The 18,224-nt window shown below is 36.8% G+C and overlaps 1 protein-coding gene across 2 annotated transcripts; it reads right to left on the bottom strand.

Moving 5' to 3' along the window:
• Positions 1-150: 150 nt before the first annotated feature.
• LOC104901373 (uncharacterized) lies at positions 151-16,678 on the bottom strand. 2 transcript variants are annotated; one of them, XM_010688942.4, is made up of 10 exons: positions 16,311-16,678; positions 16,125-16,218; positions 15,391-15,540; positions 13,289-13,420; positions 11,200-11,263; positions 11,082-11,120; positions 10,910-10,984; positions 6,648-6,712; positions 791-881; positions 151-500 (listed from the first exon to the last, which is right to left on the bottom strand). In XM_010688942.4, exons 1-10 carry the CDS (start codon positions 16,642-16,644, stop codon positions 450-452), a joined length of 1,095 nt encoding a protein of 364 aa, XP_010687244.1. In that variant the 5' UTR covers positions 16,645-16,678; the 3' UTR covers positions 151-449. The 2 variants fall into 2 exon arrangements, with proteins under 2 accessions (XP_010687244.1, XP_057247374.1); XM_057391391.1 differs by lacking the exons at positions 151-500; positions 791-881 and adding an exon at positions 1,861-3,861.
• Positions 16,679-18,224: the final 1,546 nt, after the last annotated feature.

Here is an 18,224-nt window from a genome sequence, read left to right as displayed (position 1 = left end):
GCTCTTACGTGGAATTCAACCCGAGTCCAAGACCTCCCACAAAATGAAGTGAAGGATATACTATATAAGCTAAACTTTATTGGAATCGAGCAAGTTGATAGCAATTCAAATTTTATAAAGCACTTTACAATTCGAGGGATACAAGCACACTTTTAAGCACAATGAAACTTTATATTACTTCGAAAGAGACTCTGAAGTCTGAACCAGTTCTACGATCATCTGTCAAGAAATGAGTGGGCTAGATTTCAATTTCAATTCAACATCAAAGGGTGGCCGAAGATTGTATTTCAGATGCCTAGTTCAGTGAGTTTTAATCAGCTGACAGATGCCCAATAGAAAAATATTTCCTATACAAACTGTTAGCTGATAACAAAGGAAAAAGAAACACTGGTACTCCAATCTATTAACTATACACAAGCAGTTCATGAAAATTAAACAGCTTCTCAAAATCAAGTTCCCAGCTTATCCAAGTGTAGGCCGTGTCTGCGAAGAATACGTATCTAAACCAAAAAGGGTAAACCAACAAGGGAAAAAAAGAGAAGAAAAAAAAATGAATGAGATAGCAAAAGAACAGAAAAGAAGCTTATATGTACGCAAGTTTACTGTATGGCCCGCAAATAGTCAAGATTTTAACAAGTTTTATAGAGCTTGCAGCTCAATCACCAGCAAGTTTTCACAGAACCAAATGGGACAAAACATTATGGTATTTATATTAAGTAAACCATTGATTCATTGCATTCTCATAATCAGGAAACTATCAATGCAATTGGATCAAAGATGCGAACGATACCTGAGCAAAGGCATAAATAGCTTGCAGGATCCTAATATAATCAGTTCCCAGCATTTGGATGACGATGTCTGCCAAAAACGTTCCCCACACCCTAAGAACATAAAAAAAAATAAAAAAATAAGACAGGTCATAAATTTTTGAGGTCCAATTTTTTTTTTTTCCTGGATCATCCCAACAAGATGCGATTGAAACAATAATGTCAGGCTATCCTTTATGCCTCGAATCACATTATTGATCGAGGAAATGGTGAGATCAAGACAACCATTTATTTTCAACGTGTGAATAGAAAAATGAGAAAAACAATCATGAGTTTAAATCAAGAATCGTGCATCGATGTTGTGTCAAAGAAATGAATTGTTGGGAGTCATAACTCTCATCCAAGGATCAGAATGTATGCTATTCATATCCATGTTGTAATCCTATCTAGTTAGAGATTTAGAGTAACTGATAGAGAAAGAATTTAGAGCCATTTGTTGAGCAGAGAATTAGAGCCTTTCAACAAGAAATCCTGATTATTGAGCAGCTTTCAGCAGCTCAGCACGTACACAAAATCAAGGGAATGCAAGTAATACAGAAAACAAAAACGAAATGATTTTACAACCACACTAAGCACCATCAAACAAAATTAACATCCTTTTACTCTCTATAATAAGCTGGATATTTGGGCAGTAAAATAAAGGAAGAAGGTGATGATTTTGATTGCTTTGAATGGCAATTACAGAAAATAAAGATAGATTATCAAGTTTTCCAGTGACTTGACACACTCCCAAGTTAACCACTAATTTGAACTCTCAAATATATTCTTCATGATCTCTTCTCTCCCTCATCTCCTCTATTTATAGTCTACTTGCCTTACTCCCAATGCTAACATAATAACTAGTGTTTATTACCAAAAGTGCCTTACCCCTCTAGGCTAGTCTATTACAATCTCCTCAAAATCATGGTAGCTTAACATATCCCTTCCCATAAGAATGTATGCAAACATGGGTAAGTAAATATTTAATATAGAAACCAGCATAAACAATATCTTGCTATGAACTGACATAGCTTGGACACTTTAATGGCAGAAATTAAGGAAGAAAACGAGTATTTGATTGAAAAAACAGAAATTACAGCAATATGAAATGATAGTTACAAGCTTTCGAGAGGCTTGTTCTCTCCCATTGAACTTAAAAAGCTCACCCAATTTTTCTTAACAATTTTCAACATGTCATTCTCTCTCTAATTATCCCTATATATAGTGTAATTACCCTAGCACAACTACCTAGCTTATTCCCCAAGCTACTAATTACGATAATACCTAAATTACCCTCCACTAAAATATCAGTTCATAGCATTACCGGCCCCCCAAACTTCCACCTTGTCCTCAAGGTGGATAGTAATTAGAACGAAATTCCAGGGCTTGGTAACAATTAGCAATGTCCGTGTGAGAATTGATGCCCGGCTTCCACTGGCGTTCAAGCTCTTCATTTTGGAGTCCTTGTTCTTCCTCTGGTGGTGTAGCTAAGAAAAAGTCAGCCTTGAAGTTGTCATGGGGTAGAAGTAAAGAGTGGTTGAAATTGGGATTTTCAGAGGTAAGATGGAAAGGGGGTGGGTTGAGGAAAGTAAGAGCAGTGTTGAATGGTTTGGTTGTAGAAATTTTTTCTAGAGTGAATTTAGATGTGGAAGAAAAAATCAGAGTTGGGAGTTTGTGGACTGGACAAGTTGGGAAAGAGAATGGGCTTAAAGATGATTGGGCTGAGATTTAAGTATGGTGGCCCAGAAAAGTGTTCCACACTAGTTGGTCTGAGCATGAAGTTAGAAGGAGTGTTGACATCTAGAACTGGGTTGGGTTGATTAGGTAGATGGACAGGAGGGAAAGTGGGTTCATAAATTTGGGCCTCCAAAGTGGGCTCCATCTCATTAATAAGAGCGAATTCAATCTGTGAAATAATAGTAGCTGCCAGCATGTGATGTCTTGCTACCTGGCACTGCCTTTTTTCGGTAATTACAGCATTGCCCTTAGTAATTGCATCAGCTACACTTGGCTTCCTCCTCAAGCTGATTAATGACTCAGCACATCTTCTCCCATAAGCTTCTTTTTGAATCTCCATCTCTGGAACATTCTGGTACAGTCCTCTTGCCCCACCTCCTCTGTCATCAAGGCTTCCCGGACCGCCACCGGATCCACTTGCACACGAGCCCCCCTTCGTGAACTTATCTCTTCTACCAACCATCTTCCTTGCGTCACTAATATCACCGGCAAAAAGGCCAGCACCACCTGCCGAAAAATCTAAGCCAAAATCACCGCGAGAACCACCAGCTTCACAATAACTTGGTGCGAGATTATCAACTCTTAGTGAAGTTCCATTGGCGTATGCGAAGCAACTTGGGCCACTGCCAGAGCAGCAACCATCAGCCCCTCCATGTTCTACTGAAACTTCACCGCCTTCCCTGAAATTTCTGGCAGCAACTTTTGAACCCCCATTGGTGTTTCGACTTGCGGAAACACTCAAATTACAACCAGATCTACCACTTCCATGTAATTCACCCTTTTTTTGCAGAAGTTTCTCCAGATTAATGGAGGTTGGGTTTTCCTTCTTCTCACCTCCACACTTTCCAGCGACAACCAGGCTCAAACCATCACCACTTTTGCTCTTCACCACATCTGGTGCCCGAGTGTGTGCCTCTTCAACAGCCGGAATCAGTTCGACAGTGGGTATAGTGAACTTCGTTGGGGTTGGCCGTGAAGAACCAAACCGTAGCTTGACTTGTTTTTTCAGTTGTTGCCACTCACTGAACGGCTACCACCGGTGTTCTCTTTCAAACCACCGTAGTGCGTTGCCATCAAGTGCTATTATGGCAGCTTGTAACCTTGTCTCTGTATCTAACTGGAAAAAATTGAAGGAGTCCTCCATCAATAAAATCTAGTCATCCACATTTTTTCCATCAAACTCAAGAAGTTGAAGTTCTCATCGTATTCTTCGCTCTTCTTCAGGATCTAAAATCCCTCGTTCTCTTTTGTGTGTGACGTAGGCGTACTCCTCATTGATCCACATTTGCATCTGTTTCGCTGCAGTTCTTCTGGCGATCTTCATTGCAGTAATTTTTTTTTAAAAAAAAAAACTCGAAAAATCAGCACTCTAATCTCCCAGAATTGTTCTGCTCTGATACCATTTGCTATGAACTAACATAGCTTGGACACTTTAATGGCAGAAATTAAGGAAGAAAATGAGTATTTGATTGAAAAAACAGAAATTACAGCAATATGAAATGATAGTTACAAGCTTTCGAGAGGCTTGATTCTCTCCCAAATGAACTACAAGAGCTCACCCAATTTTTCCTTAACAATTTTCAACATGTCATTCTCTCTCTAATTATCCCTATATATAGTGTAATTACCCTAGCACAACTACCTAGCTTATTCCCCAAGCTACTAATTACGATAATACCTAAATTACCCTCCACTAAAATATCAGTTCATAGCATATCTCATCAGCATTTTGAAGCTGACATACAAGATGATAACCACAGTTTCAATGACAATCGTGCAGCATTAAAGTTGGTAATCTTTAAACCTTTTCTGGGAGTCCTCTGCCATCTAGCATAAGTTCGAGATCTTAGTAATGAGGAATGAATGATTTGCAGGGCTATCAAATCAAAGCCCTTATGTATGTGTCTATTCATCTATTTCAAGACATAAAATTAGTTTTGCACGGAAAAATCAGAGTATACGCCTTCAGAAATCAACATGCCTCTCCAATCTTGTGGCTTTCTTGCTATAAAGTGCTAAGAATTAATGAATGGGGAAAGGATACTTTCGGCACTAACGTATTTATTTATTTATTTTTAAGGTAAGAAGAAATCCTTTGGGATGCCCCCGCACAAGGCGCCCACCTAGAGGCCCATTACAAGAAAACAGAGAGAGAAAGATGTTGAATATTGTGCAGTGCTTTGTTTAACTTTTAAGAGTTAATTGGGAGAGAATCAAGCATCTCGGAAGATTGAATATCCTTACATTTCCTGTGATTCCAGTTTATTAATCAAAATCATATTCTTCTTCCTTACAATCTGCCATTATTGGTGTCTAAGCTATGTTAGTTCATGGCAGATAGAAATGAGTATTCCAGAATTGTTATTTGGGTTGCAACCTTTGTACAATAAAGCACTCTACCAGGATTGGTTTGGGTGCTTTTCTATGGGATCCTCCCAGTAATATGTTATACTTCCTCTCTGTTCTCTATTTAGTTGTAACACTTCCTTTTTCTAGGTGTTCTAGGGATATTTTTTTTCTCTTTATCTCTCTTTTCATCACTTGGGATATCTCTCTTGGCTCCTAAATTAGTGTGCCTCCCTCCCCCCATGTCAAAACAGAGGAAGTGTTCTTTCGTCTCAAAAGGATGATGGAAGTTTCTGAAGTCTGCTGCTACTATACATAGCTACCATATCTATAAAAATAGCTTACATTAATACAGAATCATAGATATCATGGGTGACCAAGATATATGAGGACAACAACCTAAACAGAGTTATGTTCTTATATGTTACCAGTACCAATGTATATTCAACACTATAAAAAGGCAGAGTGAACAGTGAGGATGCCATGCATTCATTTTTCCAATGAGTTTCATAGGACTCCTAGGTCTATCGATTTCAACAATGCTCATATCATTGAATAAAAATTCATTAGCTAGAAGGCCAAACTTAATATATACTAGTGATAGGAGAAATAGAAAGGATATGATATGGATTAAAATTCAGATAGAAGTGGCAGGCAAACACAATACCCCAACCCCTAACTCAGCGCATTCGGTACACTAAATCCAGAACATCGCAACACTAAGGTCTAAACTTTAGCTCCATTGGACTATTCGACATATTGAGGTGTTTCTCAGATGGAAGATTGATGCGGATGCAAAGGCACTTGTGCTAGAAGAACCAATCTCATTGGCTACAAAGCATGGGGTTCAATCTCATGGTGAAACATCAAGCTTTTGTGACGTTGGTGACATGGCTTGAGGATGAAGATGATTGAAGATCATGGAAATGAGTCCTAGTTTTGTTAGGACTTGTCTAAGTACATGGTTTCCTAGCTCTGTTAGGAACCTTATGTATGAGTAGTGTTTTAGTCGTTTCAATGTTCTTTTGCTTGTAAGTTCTTACTCTTCTACTTGTAATAGGTTTTTCTTACTTGAAGCATCTTAGGAGTAAGTGGCCTGTAATTAGGCTTGTGCACCTTACATGGTGTGCAAGGCTGAAGGTGGTTGATCATGGTTATCCTTTCTTACTCATAGTTATCTTAGTTGTTTTATCTCTTTTAGGATTCTTTGTAACCGCCTATATAAAGCTTATTTTCAGATAATACAATTTAGTTAGAGTTATTCACATACAAATTCTTGATAAGTGTTTGTGGTTATTCATAGACATTATTCATCCATTAATCATTAATCAGGAGTGTTAAGTGATTGATGCTAAACAAATTGAATCCAGGAGTGGTTTTAAGTGTATTTAGATTCTTAATTTAGAGTTCAGGAGTGTTCTATAAACAAGAAATATCCGTCCTTTAGTTTCTCGATTAGTACTAATTGATTCTTGAGTTCACAAACTTCATGACTTGTTCAAGAACTTTGGCGCAACTCTTTGATTATTGAGCTTTCTTGGCTTGGTAACCATATCAAAGATAGTAGTGAAGATGATCAATCCTTAAAACAAAACGGAGAAAATAGACAGTAAGAGAATTTCATTATTTGAGGCAGCGTAGTGGGATTAAGTAAAGGTCTTAGATATTGAGAATATTGCATTATTTACATGATTCTTTGATGCAAAATGAACGATTTGTAGAGAAGATGATAAAACAATTAAACAAGTTGTCTCTTACATTGGACCAATGAAAGTAGCCAGACTGCGGAACCCCAAATACCGTGATGCAGCCGCAGAGAGCCCCTAATAAGAACAATCACATACAAAGTCTCAGTTCTATGATGGCGACAAATAAATGGCAGCAAAACCAGAAAGCAGCAAAATGTGAAAGTTAAGGGGGCATGCGATTAAGCATTCAAAGGCTCAATGGACACAAGAAAACATAGATCTTCAAAGTAAGAAAGCAAAATGGAGACATGCATAGACACTCCGATATCTAAAAACTAGATAGCACGATGGAATGAGTAGGCCATTCCCAATCTAAAGTAAAGTAAGCTCTTGAACACAGTTCCTAAAATGCAAGGATTTGAAAGAATTATACTGTCACTACAAGTAACCATAATGCAGTAAATGCACCAATAGCTGCAATGCTGCACCACATGCTGAAAGGCCTGTGCTAGCCACATGTTAGGTAGAAACTAGTTATATGTGTGTTTTCTACAAAGGCTATTTTTCAACATGATTTTATCCAACCTATACAATTTTTCAGATTTTTAACATAATACGGATTTTGGAAAGATCTGAAGATATTTTGAAATATTTTCCAAATAAATTAAGAGAGCTAATAAATTTCATCAGCATGGCCCTTACAGGAATTTAACTCTCCATGCGGTATTTTAAAAAGAATTTAATTAAAAAGAATTCAATTAGAACATTTGCGCCCATAAAAAGAATTTTCTAGAACATTTTAGTGAGTATTAATCCAAGTCCATTTTGCTTAGGTAGGCTTTTGACAAGAGCGATCCATCCAAATTATTATTCAAACGCTACAGACGGGGAACAGCAGTAGGTATCTTCAATTACCCACCATATTTCCTAACCTCACCCTTGTTAGAAAACCAACAAGCATCAATCACCCACCACCCCAACCCCAACCCCAACCCCAACCCCAACCCCACCCTCTTTCTTAACCATAAATCAATCACCACCACTATCGAGAATATTTATTGGGGAAAAGGGAGAATAAATTGAACACAACAAAATAATGCTCTCATCATAGTTTTGGGCACAAGAGGAGGATAGTGGCCGTAGTTGAAATGAGGAGGGTGGTGATGGTTGTATTTGAAAGGACAGTGGAGGTTTCAATTGAAGGGGGAAGGAGGCTCGTGATTAATTGGAAGGGGGTGAGGAGAAAGAACAGGAGGGTAGTGGTTTCCCCAGGAGGAGGGAGTGAGGCGGAATGGAGGCGGTTTCCTTACAAGGGGAGAAGGGAATGAGGAGAAAGGGGGGGGGGGTTAAGGGGTTTGGTTTCCATGGCATGGGAGGAGGGAGTGACGGGGGACTTAGATGCCATGGGAGAAGCGAATGAGGAGAGAGTGGACAGGTGTTTTGGTGGCGGGGGAGAAAGGGGTAAGGAGAGATGGTGGGGGGTTCAACAAGTGAGGAGAGAGAAGGGGAAGGGGAGTGATTAGTAAGATAAAAGGGTAACTACTTAGAGGGTGTTTGGTATAGAAAAAATTGATATAGGAAACAGATTCAAATAAGCATTTCCATTTTTAATTGTTTGGTATGAGTGTTAGGTAACAAATACTGTTTTCCAGAGGGATTGTAAATCCCACTATTTGTTACCCTTATCAAACTAGTGGAAACAAATCACGTTTCCTTCCTCAATCATAAACCTCTCAATTGTATCTATTACACTAGATTACCAAACAACTATTAAAGGTAACAATTATTATTTCTATTTCCCCTCCTTATCTGAAATCCTTTCCATTCCGTTTCCATTAATCATACCAAACGCCCCCTTAGTAGAATGGTTTCTGGATTAGATGGGATGGGACTATCTTTGTTGTTGGTGGGGATGGTAAATTAATTGAGAGTCATACTACATTGGTAAGTTTTCATACCAAAACTTGTCAAAAATGACTTGTTCACAAGAAATATAATATACCAAGCACATTCAACCCATAGGAAATGAAAATGTGAGAGAAAAGATCCAAAAGCTACAGAATTTGAAAAGGAATAAAGTGTTGCTAGTTACAAGACATGTTACCTAAACTCGTCTAGCAGTATCGGATATGGATACGGATCCGAATGTCCAGTACGGCACTTCCCAAAAATCAAGACCGAAATTTGAACACGGGTAATTGTATTCAAAATTAATATTTTATAATATAAAATATATTAATAAATCCACTAATTTAAATTTTATAATTGTCTATTTATAATACATACCAATATAATTAAGGACAATAACCTAGCCAGAGGCTGAAAAGAACAAAAGCACTTATTTCTAAAGAAAGCATAATAGAAGTGAAGGAGAGGATAAGGAAAAATAAAAAGATAAAACAAGTATGATACTAAAACAAAATGTAATTTTAAATGTGATTGTAATTGTGATTGTAATTGTAATTGTACATGTAGATTGTAAATTATAAACGTAAACTGTAAATTGTAATTTTAATTGTAATTGTAATTGTAATTGTTATTGTTGAAAAGAAGTATGATACTCAAACAAATAATTAAACTAGTATTTTATTAGAGAGGCATCTCTATTATAACAAAATAATATACTTGACTGTAGAAAAAGAAAAAAGGATGTGGTGAGGGGAAATTAAAAATAAAAAAGGAATAAAAAACACAGAGAGATATGAGACGTGCAAGGTGCAGCAAAGTCAATCAAACAAGAAGTAAGAAGTAAAAGAAAAAAAAAAAAAGAGGGGCCACTAGTCATTTTCCAATTAAATATAATTTTTTCCCCTACTCTACTCAATAACAATGAAATGTAAAAATTCACACTAAAAAAATGAAAAATAACCTACCCACCTATCAGCAGACAGTTGTTCCTCACTTCCTCTACTCCCCCTTCTCAATTCCTAAATTCTGAAAACAAAGCTCTAAACTATAGTGCATGGCTTCCTCTTCTTCTTCTCTCTATCTTAGTCGTGTCCGAGTGAAACTTTCGAATCTGAGACGAATTTCGTGTCGGTGTCATGTTGTACCAACACTGGAATTTGGCAAAATTTGTCGAGTCCGGGTAATAGAGGCTCCAGGATTAAAAGGGCACCTGACAATGAACCATTATGAAACCCAGCCCTATTTTCACCCCCTCTCCCTCTCACCTTTGAATCTTCCGTACCACTTAAGTCACCTTAAGCAACATCCATATTACCTCAAAAGACCACATGATAAGATCACCAAAAAAAGGTGCAAACTTTGTTATTACAGTAATCATATTATCACCATTAAAGCATTGCGCCAAAGCAACTTACTTTTGACCCTTAACCCCTCTGAGATCCGCTAAGTTAGACAAACACAACCACCTTCAAAGATAGCTTTCCACCTCAAAATGGAGAAAGACATGCGAACAATACTCATAAACTCAAAAAAGCACAAAAGTATTGTCAGATAGCCAATCTAGGCCATTGGAGCATATTAGTAATATTAATAGTACCCCAATACCAAGTCAACACAAAAGCTCTCACCGGCCTTTCAAATGAACTTGGCAAACAGGAAATAAGAGTAGCGAGGAGACAGGTTAAGCAATACTAAAATAACCTCCGAAATATTGCCAAACCAACAGCCAAGAATCCTTCAATCCGGCAATTATAACTCAGAACTGCAAACATAAAGTGAATTTCTCTCTATCATGGGGAGGCCTCCGAAAGTGTGAAACCCAAGTATTCGCAACAAAGTCAGAAGACATGGGCATTAAGCAGTGATGACAACTGGAATCAGACACATAAAGGTCAAGCCCACTTTTATATATACTCTGAATTGAATGCAGGGAACATACTCCAATATTAACCGAGAGTAATGGAAACAAGATGTAGGACATCTCAAAACTAAACTTCCCCTAGAAAAGCATTATAACATGTGCCGTTATTTTAGTACCCTAAGCATCTCATCTGTTTCAAAACAGCCTGAATATATTGTTGATGACGTAAATTGTAAAACAATGTCTTGAAACCCAAACCTACTTCCAATTTGATTTGAGACCAAATTCCACCTCACAAGATGTCCCTCTAATCCTTTTGAGGAAGAATCAGCAAGAGAAATACTAGATATGAACTACGTCAAAATGTGCCTTGGCCTAGCCTACGAAGGAGGAGGAAAATATGGACTACTTACGAGCCTACAGGTCTATCCTAAATGTAATTAGCAGTGGGAAGATAGGTTTCCATTTTTCCAAACTCCACCTTTCAAAGGTTGGGCTACAGTTAAAACCGACAATCTAAATAACAAAGAACAAAATAGATCAGCTGGAGTGTTAAGATGTACCTTTGTAGCAACTCCATTTTCTAGCTTACGTTTAGCTGCTTCATAAAGCATTTTTCCTGACAATCTTGTCGTTACCTAGCAAGTGAAAATTGCAGACTCTAAGGAGGCAAGTCAAATATTGAAAGTGGGAATTTAAAATAACCAAGATTTTACATTGTAGTTAATCTCTTACCAGTTCCGAAATCTTCAACATAGAAATCAATTGACCACCCTAAACACAAAGCTAGAGACGAATTACATGATGCAATGCAAATACCAAAGAAGTGATAAACATGTACAAGAATTAATACTTTAAGAAGCATCGAACATAGTTCTGCTGTCCCAACTTTAATAGCAGCAGCATTATCCCAGTCCCTGAAACAGAATGAAGGTGATATTGAATGTGGTTACATTGCGAACAAGCATTATGGATTTTCACTCAGGCATCAAGTCAAAGTCACATACAATCACAAAAGCCAACAGATGATGGCAGAACATAACAGCATATCAATATGCACAGCCAGCTGTTACACAACAAGGTTGCTGATGTAATAGTGAAAATGATTACTGAACTCAAAACAGTCTAAATTCTGAAAATATACTGCTTCTGCTCTATAACACTTGCATAGGAGACAACTAAATTTATTGCACAAAGGAAGCACCTTATGCACCAGGTACATGATACTTTGCTTAACAAAGCTGAAAATTGTATAAAAAAATGAACATTGTACACATGAAAAGCAAAAGGTTTTCCCTACTAAAACAGTTTATATTTCCCTATCTACATTTGCCTACTACATTTGCCTACTCCTTTCTATTCAGTTTACATTTGCCTACTCCTTTCTTTCAATGCCCCAACTTTTTGCTATTATATTTTGGAAAAGTTTAACATCTATAATCTCAACTATGGTTGACCCTCTCAAAAGGTTTTCCCTACTAAAAACAGTCCACCTTTACTTGCAACCTTTTAAACCTGTCAATTATTTTTCTCCCTCTCCTCCCCTTTCTCCTAGCCCTGCCATTATCTCTCTCCTCCTTTCGTTTGACCCACCCCTGCACAACCACATTAACCACCACCAACCCATGATAGAACTCTATTCAATTTTCATGCTCAAGCCACCACCATTCAGCGTGCTTGGTTTCCACCATTACTACAAACCGCACCACCATTACCCATTTCGACTCATAACCAACACTACCCTCCCCCTTTCTTTGGCCACCATTACAACCTGACAACAGAACCATGAGCTATCATTGCCCTCTACAACTTCGATTATCTCTCCCTTGAACCTTTGATTAGTTGATAGAGATGAAGGTAATGAAAAGGTCGGTGCTATGGAAAAAGCAGTTTTGTGAAGGCAGAAAATCAAGGAGGGGAACTGATTTCTTCAAGGGTTGTGATGTGGAGGCTTGTATGTAGATCAACAACAGAAGTTGGGTCACATTGGGCTTAGAAGTTGAGTAGGGAGGTTGAGGTGTTGTTAGGGAAAGAAGGGGGGTGGTTCAAGATTGGGTTATGGTGGTTGAGGGAGGTGGCTGAGGGTTTGTGGTGGGTTTTTGGGTAGTGAATGTTGATGTCAGACAGCAAGGGAGATCATCATCAGGATTTTCATTTTAAAAATGGCAAGCAAATTGAACGATGACAAGTCGCCCTTATCTATCTAACAGGTTAACAAAAACTTGAGACTATTTTGAGGAGGATAACCTAATAGTTGGCGCTGTAGTAAATCGATAATGGGGATTATTTAGCCATAGTTAGGATGATTGGTGTCAATTTTTCCTTTTATTTCTATTCTTTGGATGACCAAGAATATATGTCTGCTTGAGTGCGTTCTTCAAAAGTTTACAAACTCTTCCTGCTTTCCTATAATACCCATACTTTTTGCCATCTATATTGTACCTGTGAAAAAATTAATAGATTTATTAGAAGTGGGTAGACAATTTGGGAAAATTACTTAAACTTTGGGAAACGTCAAAGTAGACATTAATAAGACCATGGAAGTACTTGCTATATGGTAAATGATAAGATAACTGTCCTTCCCGGACCTCTCGTATAAGGGAAAGGTCCTTGTCTCCACGACAAATGCTAATATGTCCACTAATGGAAAGATTTCAATGAGTTTCCTGATGCCTTCAGAAAATTAGACTTTGGTATCACGGAGGCCTAAGAAATATCGAATTACTTTATTCTCTCTTAGAAATGTTACTAGTGTTAGTCAGAGAACAACCTCTAGAAATCTGTATTATTAATTAACAACATCTCCACCAAAACCCCTAACACCCATATGTAGACTTAAATAAACCTCTTTAAGAATAAAAAGAAAAAGCAAATACTTCTATTCTTACAACAGCTAAAAAAAGCCAAATGCTTCATAGCATTGTATAATATTGTATGTTTACCTTGAACATTCCCCAACGAGATGAATAAAGATCTCCACCTCTAAGTCTTCCGCCGATAATTTTGTAGAGCAAGGAATTTTCAATTCTTTTCTCACGTCAAGCAAAACTTTTCTATATGAAGGCCTCCATCCTCTGTTCAGATATACAAGAAGATAATGTGTTAGATACATAGACCTACCCTGCAAGAAGTCAATACCAGCCTACATGTATCTGAAAGCTTAATAACTTTATTGAGAAATAATCCAAAAAAAGATACATAAGTTCCTGCTCAACAAGCCAAAGAAGAAACTCCAACCATAATGCTTGGGAAACCCCTATTTTCGAAGTATACTCATGCCAAAAACAATTTTATTGGAGATATAACAGAGAACTAAAATCTCTGCAGCTATCGTCCAATAGAAACCCAAAAAAAACGTTAGCTGGTGTAAGAAAAACCTGCTCACTGTATAGACACATACAACAGCATGCACAAAAAAGTGGAATTTAAGAAAAAAAGCGAATGCATGAAATTTTTTTGATTGCAAGAGAATTTGTCATGGCTGCTGTAATCACTTGTGCACTGATCCTCAACTATCAAGCCAATTTTACCCCTGCATCCAGCACACTAGAGGGTGAGGGGTCCAATTGTGCCCAATAACGGATATAGACATGCCAAAAGCTGACCCTAGACGGTGAATGTTCATAATTTATGTAAACATAACAGCATAAAAAGCAGGCTGGATACCATTTAGCTGTAACCTTTTCAGCTGTTTTGCCTAGAAGTTTTTTTTTTTTGCATGTAAACAACACCTAATTTTACCAAATTTTTAGAGAGAGCTTATCCTATTATTTCTTAAACACACTAATAAATCAACCAGTAGCCATCAGCTCATTTCCAGACATGGCCATACTATCTCCATGCAGAAAGATATAGAAACTACATATAAACTAGACATCTTATTATTGTGAGTCTTGACACAAAGCCTACAATGTCCTATATTGATGGAATTGCATGGATTATAGACATAAAACCGTTTCTTATGGCAAAGTTCCTGCTGAAGAAAGGGAATTATCTCAAAAAGTATAGAAGTTGTAGAAGTTACGATACCAGGTAAGACTACCTCAATAATGAATTAGAGGAAATCTATCAGGGAGTTTTGGTAATAAGTAAGAATGTAGCTTCTTTGGAAAACAGGGAGAAGGAATATGTGATGTATTAGAATCTTGACATCTTTGACGTGATAAAAATCTCAAATTCATATATTGCGGTTTCCTTCCAATATATGGTCAATATCGAAGGTCAATCCACGAAGACTATTAATTCTCACTCTCTCTTGCCATCCTGTGTCCTCTCCCTCTTGCCAGTGAAATTTCCACAGATAAAGCTACAAGATTCTTTTACTCACTAATATTTTTTTGCCCTCTCCTGTCATCTTAATAGAATGGCTAGCTTAATTGCAAAATTAACAATGAAGAGGGCCTGACACCTAGAGCTTTATGCAATACTCAAGAATTATATACAAAAAGAACTTACTCTCCAGGGACATAACTCCCACTTCATACAATAAAATATCTTTTTTGTAAACAATTCAATTCTTTTTAAGGGACTTTTTGTATACAATTCTTGAGCAACCTACAAAATACAATAGAATTATATCCACAGCAAACTCAGGCAATATGCTTTTTGCACCAGCACGATAAACTATTACTCCTCGTGGTTTTCAAGCCAAGCGCTAGTACCAACACATTGTCTTTCTTCACAAAATAAATACAGGGTTATAACAGTGAAGCCTTTCGTGTTAGCAACCCCCCCCCCCAAATCCTCTGAAAAAAGGATAAGGAGGAGGTATGGAAAAGCCAATTATAGAACTAAAGGAAAGCAAGAAATGACATAAAATGCAATATAAGAAATCAATAACAAAGGCAGAAAGTAAAGTGGTTAAGCAGATATTAACAAAACAGAAACCTTGCACAGTTGCTGTTCAGAAAAAGAACCAAACAATGCGTCTAAGGTGGAAAGTTAAGATATGAAAAACTAGGTGAAGCAAGGAACCATATGAGAGAAACTTGTGGACATAGGAACAAAGAAGGCTTATTTCAAAGAGGAATGTCTTTGGAGTAACCTCAACGTGGAACGAGCATCAGCAGCGAGATATAAGAATCGAGACTCGAGAACTTCAATGAAATGCTCTCGCTCTTCAAAGTCCTCCTCAATCATGAATCGATCGAATTCCACCGGACTATTTATGGATTTTAGCAGGGGACTCATGTAGCTGCAGCACCATCATAAAAGAAGAAATCAAATTCAAGTCAAGTCAAACCATTTCAATCGTCAAAAAATATGGTGTGAGCATTCCATCTTGTATTATGAAATTCTGTGGACAATGTACAACATTGTAAAGCAAGTACCTTATAAAATGTGATTCTAAAATTATAACCTAGTAACGAAAAAGAAAGAAGAAATAAGATATGGTAGGACTACAATCTACAAGGGCCTGAAATCGTCCATTCCGGCCATTATTCAATTCCTCTATCGAAATCCCTCCAAAAATAGTGTTATCAACTAGCAGTTATTCCATAAGAAATTATTAGTCAATTCTTTTCAAAATGTTGTACAAAATCACCTTTATATTAAGACCATTTTTTACAATTATTCATTTGAGTTGGTAATTTGTAAACTCACACATGGTGATGCATTTCCGAGCCCAAAATCACTATTTTGAGGTATTAATTGCCAACAAATGATACTCAGGCGCTAAGAATATGTACTAAAATCATTTAACCAAAAGCTCATTTAGTCATTTATACTGAATTCCACAAGGAGGGAGGGGAAAAAGCAAAAGCACTAAAGCAGTACCTGGATCCAAAAAGAATTCTTTCAATCTCAAAAAGTTCAGAGTTGGTAGCAAGTTGAAGAACTGCCCTCAACTCAGGATCACTGGCAGTGGCACCTACACCACACAAGAAAAAACAATTGTCATAGTAAAAACGTCCGACGCATTAACAAAGTACATAAATAAAAGGGACATAGAGAGAGACCCACCAGTTGTTTTAGGCAGAGGTTTTAAATTGTTAGGATGCAATGAAGATGAAATTGGGTTTGTGGGAGGAAAAAGGGGAGATTGTTGGTTGGAGTTGGAGTTGGAGTGATTAGTTTGGAGGGAACTGTTAATTTGGAGGGAATTGTGAGTTTTGAAAAAATGGAGTTTAAGAGGGAAGAAGGTGGACGTGGGTGTTGGAATGGAAGAGTAGAGATTGAAGGAGTGGTAATGGTGGATTCTGGCTTGTTCAATCGTTGTCATCTTCTTTACTAATCTTTGTTTTTGCCCTCCTTTTGCCCAATGCACCACCCCTTGCCTCACTTGGCTGCTTTTCATACCAAAGCTTAACTCATCTTATTTCGTAGTACTTTACCTTGCCAAATTTATTTCAATATCTATCGATGCAAATACTACCTCTGTTTCAAATTAATTGTTACACTTACACTTTTTACGCATGCTAATGCAAAACTTTGTGGACATATATCTTTAGTTTTGTATTTCTAAAAATTATAAAAAGTACATATTAATAAAATACATACTAATACGAATCTAACAAGATCCCACATGATTATGTTTTTATTCACGTATAAATCACAAACGAGGGTCAAAGTGCAATTTGTGAATAGTGTAAAATGTCAAAGTGTAACTATTAATTTGAAACAGATGTAGTATATTAAAAGATGTTCCTAAATAAAGAATGGTGTCACATAATATTCTCTTAGAGTGTTTTATTATAGTTAATAAATACATTGTATAAAGTTTGATCTACGACTTCAAGCTTATATAGTAAAGTCTTAACCACTAAATCGGTTGATATTTAGTGTTACTATTTTACAGCAAAATATTAATAAATTAAAAAATGTAAGTACCCGATGCATATCCCGGTCTAAAAACTACTTTTTTTAATAATCAAACCTCATAATATATTTTCATGATAGCAATAACATGGGTGGGGATGCTATAATTGCCATCATTAATTTATTTGACTTTGTTAATGTGTAGTCTACAATTTATTTTCCCTAAAGCTTCAGATGGGTGGTATATCAAGGATATGTTCGTGCGGAACAAGGCAACAATTCTAAAAATTTCTTTGGGTAATCTCTTTCAAAAGAGATAAGTTGCGAGTGTAGTGGTTCGCACCGATAACATTAAAACTTCTTTGCGCAATCTCTTTCAAAGGAAACAAGTTGCAGGTACACTTAAGTCCACCTTTATAACATTAAAAGACAGTAAGTGGAACAAATTAGGATAAGTAGCAAGGGGTTTTGGATGCTCAAGAAGATCATTCCATTTATAGATCTTGTTGTTGTTTATGGTGGGTGAAGTCAATTTATGCACCTGTAGACTTTTTCTTTTACAACGATATAAAATGTCTATTGGTAAGGCTCTTCATGCTATTCCAAGTGTCATGCCTAAGATTCAAGGAAAAATGATCATCTGTAACAATGGAACTACTTAAAAAAACGTGTTTATTTTTTGGTTAGCAACTAAGCAAAGACTTACAATTGTTGACAGGTTACTTAAGTGGAATGTTCCTCGTAGTTTGAATTTGGCAACATAGAGGTTTTCAAAAGTAATAAAAAGATGTAAAATGAGATAGAATGATAATTCAAAAAAATAATGATGTGTCGTGGAATATAACACTTACTTGAAAATAATAATTCGGCGCAATGAAGATCTATAATTGTATTCTTTGATTCGTCACTTATGTTTAACACACCTCTCTCACATAAAGGCACTTTTAGATGAAAGTTGGAGTCACATGAACTTACTGCCAAAAAGAAGAAGAGATGAAAGCTTTTTTTTGTGGAGACAATAATCTAGATACTTATCGTAAGATAAATCATAATAGATAAGATTAGTGGAGGAACAAAACATTCAAAGAAGTAAAAAAAAAAATAAAAAAAATAATGATA

The sequence above is a fragment of the Beta vulgaris genome, chromosome 8, assembly GCF_026745355.1.
Source record: "Beta vulgaris subsp. vulgaris cultivar EL10 chromosome 8, EL10.2, whole genome shotgun sequence".
Taxonomy (NCBI): domain Eukaryota; kingdom Viridiplantae; phylum Streptophyta; class Magnoliopsida; order Caryophyllales; family Amaranthaceae; genus Beta; species Beta vulgaris.
Note: the sequence above shows the minus strand (reverse complement) of the source record. Positions and strands in the feature narration are given on the sequence as shown.

What these genes read in the sequence shown, in the direction of transcription:
- LOC104901373 (XM_010688942.4), bottom strand. Translation starts at nt 16,644, where the DNA reads ATGAAAAGCAGCCAAGTGAGGCAAGGGGTGGTGCATTGGGCAAAAGGA. An exon ending in CTCGTTGGGGAATGTTCAAG is followed by an intron (nt 11,264 to 13,288) that starts GTAAACATACAA and finishes ATTCTGTTTCAG; the next exon opens with GGACTGGGATAATGCTGCTG. An exon ending in GCTACTTTCATTGGTCCAAT is followed by an intron (nt 882 to 6,647) that starts GTAAGAGACAAC and finishes TTATGTTCTTAG; the next exon opens with GGTGTGGGGAACGTTTTTGG.